General features: G+C 35.6%; 1 protein-coding gene across 1 annotated transcript; it reads left to right on the top strand.

Annotated features, from left to right (window-relative positions):
• Positions 1-42: 42 nt before the first annotated feature.
• LOC118754534 lies at positions 43-3,525 on the top strand (the record flags this gene model as incomplete). Its single annotated transcript, XM_036489408.1, is given in 3 exon segments — positions 43-280; positions 347-778; positions 3,077-3,525. Coding segments are annotated over 3 exon segments (1,048 nt in total), but the record flags the coding sequence as incomplete, so codon positions are not given.
• Positions 3,526-4,282: the final 757 nt, after the last annotated feature.

The raw sequence follows: 4,282 nt of genomic DNA, 5'->3' as shown, positions 1-4,282 counted from the left end.
TCATTTAACTTATACATTAACTTCTTCCTCTCCAAAACGCAGAATCGGCTTGAGCGGTTTTGATAATCCCATGCGTGATGCTGATACAAAAGTAGCGAAAAAATCAGTCGGTGAAGGTTTCAAAATTAAAATGGATGATATTGGTAATATACTTATCAAACGTTATGGCAAGAGCAATGTCTTCGTACACAACACTTCAATGGCTAACGAGGAGACGGTTATTGGCGCGGATATATTACAAATGCCAAATATGGCGCTAGCGCCTGGCACATCAGCAAAGGTAAATTGCTGGCACAGAAATTCCTAAGCTTTGAAAGTTTTTAAATAACTCTCACCTCTTTTGCAGCTCTTCGATATGCGCAAATATACGACTAATATAAATCGTGAATTCTCACGTTCATATCCGGAAAGTAGACGTCTGGAACGACAATGCTTGTCAGCCATTTCATTAGTCAAATCCAATAATAATCTAATCAATAACCCGCTTTGGATTCTGGTCATTAATATAGTCGCTATTGATATGCTGAAAAATCGCTTGCAGGCGCTACCTAAGTCGCTGGATGCGATGGGTATGCGTGTGCCGACAGCAGGCAGTGAGGATCCGTATTCAACCATTGAGAGTCAGGTCGGTCTCATTTATCCCACACCTGCCGCTTCTGATGACTCGAATAATTCAAATAATTCGAATCATTCGAATCATTCAAGTCATTCGAGTAAAGGACGCCGTCGCAGCGTTTTTAATGCAGGATTTATCGATGAAAGCCCATATGTGCCAAAGGTGAGTAGAAGGAATTGTTTTACTCAAATATACTTACATATGTTCCTAAAACCGGACAATAGCCACGCCCACCTCCCATATAACGGTATTTTCGAAATATGCAAATTTACGATATTTCCACAAATACTGGATCAAAATTGTTGAAGTTAGGTTTTCGAAGCAGAATTTCGGCATAAAATAAGACAGTTATGAAATTTTTGGAAAATGGGCGTGGCACCGCCCGCTTATGATAAAATGCTATAGCTCTAAAGTCCCCTCACCAATCCCCACCAAACTCGGTAGGAGCACATACAGGCAGACGGATAACGGACAGACAGACAGATAGACAGACAAGAATTCAAAAAATTTTTGATTTGGCTATTATTGCCCGAAGGCAGACCCGCCATATTAATTTTTCTTTAATATATATAATGTACAGACATCGGCCTGTTACCATTTTATTATATGTATAGATTATTTTGTATTTCGTTGCCTTAATATAGAAAGGCCCTATCTCACATCGTTGCTGAAATGCACAAAGCCGTAACTAACTAAAATCTTTTATTGCATAAAACGATGTGAGGTCACATAATTCGATCAAATGCATCATAATCAATTAAAACGTAAATTTTCGATTTTTAGTTAGTTACGACTTTTTGTAAATCAGCGACGATGTCAGATAGGGCCTTTCTATATTAAGGCAACGATTTGTATACCATTTTTCCATGCAATGTGTAGATGAATCCTCCTTCAGTTGGTCCTTCATTACATTCGAGTACGCCCTGGCTTTTGTTGTCCACCCATGAGACGACTTCAATGGCTAACGTGGCTAAAATTTCTCATCTATGTTCAATATCGTCCATATTTCTGGCCTGGGTTCGACCCCTGGTCCGGGAGAAGCCTTGGCCAAGCACTTAGCAAATGTGTAAAGGCCGGTCCACATAGAACTTTTTGGCCACTAAATTTACATACAGATGAATTAATGTTTCCTGCCCGCATTAGATTTTGTTTTTCGCTCCTAGAGCGTTTATGACACTAAAGCAATCATATACTAGCTTAGAGGTTAGGGCGGCCTAAATGTCCAACATCAAGCAGATATATTTCGAGAGTGTGCGTCTTTTGTGGCACTCTCTGCCGCAGATTACCATTGCCTGAATCTCCGCTTGAAAGATAACAAGTTTTTATAGAATTTTTGAAGTTCGGCCCAAATAGGCAAGCCCCAGTTTTTTCCATTTTCCAGCTTATATCAAACTGTGTAACAAACCTTACCATTAGGTTCAACGTATAGGTTCGTTGCTTTCCAGAGAGCCGCGTGTATTTTGTTGTTGATTTTGTTGACATCCGCTCCTCCGCCACATACCTATTCAATATGCCATGGGCAATTATATCCACGGGAAAGATATTTAACAGCAAATAGTATCCATCACCATAACCTAGTTACGTGACTATTTCTGAAATGGTACAATTTCTGGCAGGGTAATAGCAAAAATTTCAAATTTTCATGCATACTATGTACATTAGGATGCGGTTTTTCCACCGCAATTATAAAATTTATTCTGGGCTATCGCGATGGATTCAATCGTAGTCGTATTTTCATGAAATTTAAGAAAATGTTATATTTTAAGATTTTCTCCAAAATATTTCAGAGAAATACTACGATTTGCGTTAGCTAGACCGATCTAAAAATACATGCCAAAACCTGTTTATTCTAATTCCGTTGGGATTTTTTAAAAAATTGTTTGTAAACCTTTTAAGTTTAAATTCTTTTATTATCTGAGGTGACTTTTTAGAAAAAAAAATATTTTTAAAAACTATTTTTATTTATGAAAAACTCGTACATTTTTCAGTCACGCAAATCTTAATAATTTTCCGAAATATTTTGGCGGAAGTCTTAAAATATAATAGATTTTATAAATGTGCGATGGAAAAACAATAGCGATTTTTTTTTTAATTGTATGTAGGGTGATTCACCCTAATGTACGTACCTTTTAGAAGCATACAAAAAAATTTTCCGTACAATTTATTAACACGATCTTTTGTATATATTTCCCGGCTTGTACCCTGCCGTACACCTCCTGCACTTGATCACCTACACGCACCTGCACACACATATGTACATACATTCACACACCAACACACATCTACAGTATAGAGTTGCATACTGGGAAATCAAAAATGTACTCTAATTTTGATTACTTACTACATTTTGAACTGCTAGTGGTTAGCCTAGAAAAAAGGTGATACTCGTATTTTAGGCGTACTTAGCTGCTCATGACATTAATCTGATTCCTTTTTTTTCATTTCACTCTCTTTTTGCAGCCCGATTATGAAGTCTATAATCAATCAGTGCCAATGCTCACGCCAACACAAAAGAGTAGTAGTAAATCTGAACAACGTAAGAAACAAGATGATCCCTATTATTGTGGTCTACTAGCTCGTATACCGAATTTCATTAAGTCTTCAAAGAAGAGTCCAAAACAGAAAGAGCCGAAAATTTCGCGTAAAATCTCTGCTTCACAACAACAAATTGTCGAGCCGCAACCTGCACAACCGCTACCCATTGCCACATTTCATCAGTATCCGGCACACCAGCCACCCTACTATCCATATAAATTACTTCATGCGCGACATCATCGACTCTCCCAATCGCAGTTATCATTGTGGGATGCGCGCAGCCTGATTAGTGCGCATGAGTAAGAGCGGGTAGTGGGGCATTAGCGATGCAACTATGTAAACGGGCAGAATGAAATTGGAGAGAATAAATGTTAGAAAAAATGTTTGGAGCAATAACGATTTAATTTTAAGCATTTTTTATAAGGATGCATGTGATTTTTTACTTAAATCAATATGAAAAATATACATATTTATACAGTGTTTTGTAGAAAGGAAAGTGCAATTATCGCTTGAAATTTTAGCGCACTATATTGGCAAAATGAATTGAATTTGAAAAAAAAATTTATCAAACATACATGCATACACACATACTTGACATCGGTTATTATTTTTTAATACATATCGCGTGTTTACGGGAAGAATGTCGCTTCAAAAAAGGAAAAAATTAAGGAAGTAAAATAAAATAGAGGTCCAGGGACTGTCAAATCGACCAAGAACTTTTTTTCTCATATAACAAAGTTTCGTCAAAGAAAAAAACTAAACGTTTTTTTTTCGAAAGTTATGCGAAATTCTAAATTTCATAATTTTTGAATACCTCAGAAACTATTATACATAGTTATAAAAATGGTTCTGGTTTCATTTTAAATTAGATATTTAGAGCTATAAAAAAAGAATAAAGTAAATTTGACAATAAGCAATCTACAGAATTATGAAATTGAACAAATCGTGAAGGCGAAGACCCGATTTTTAATACAATATGAACTTATAAACATTCGAAAATATTTTTTTTTTGCAAAATCTTAATACTGTTATGTTAACAATTTATATTTAATTTAAATTTATTTTTAATTTACATATATTCTGCAAAAAAAAAATTCATACTTCAAATCTTCATATAATTATATTAAAAAA

Source organism: Rhagoletis pomonella, unplaced genomic scaffold (assembly GCF_013731165.1).
Source record: "Rhagoletis pomonella isolate Grant_MI unplaced genomic scaffold, Rhpom_1.0 Rhpom_scaffold_04096, whole genome shotgun sequence".
In the NCBI taxonomy this organism is placed as follows: Eukaryota; Metazoa; Arthropoda; class Insecta; order Diptera; family Tephritidae; genus Rhagoletis; species Rhagoletis pomonella.
This window is presented reverse-complemented; position numbering and strand designations above follow the sequence as displayed.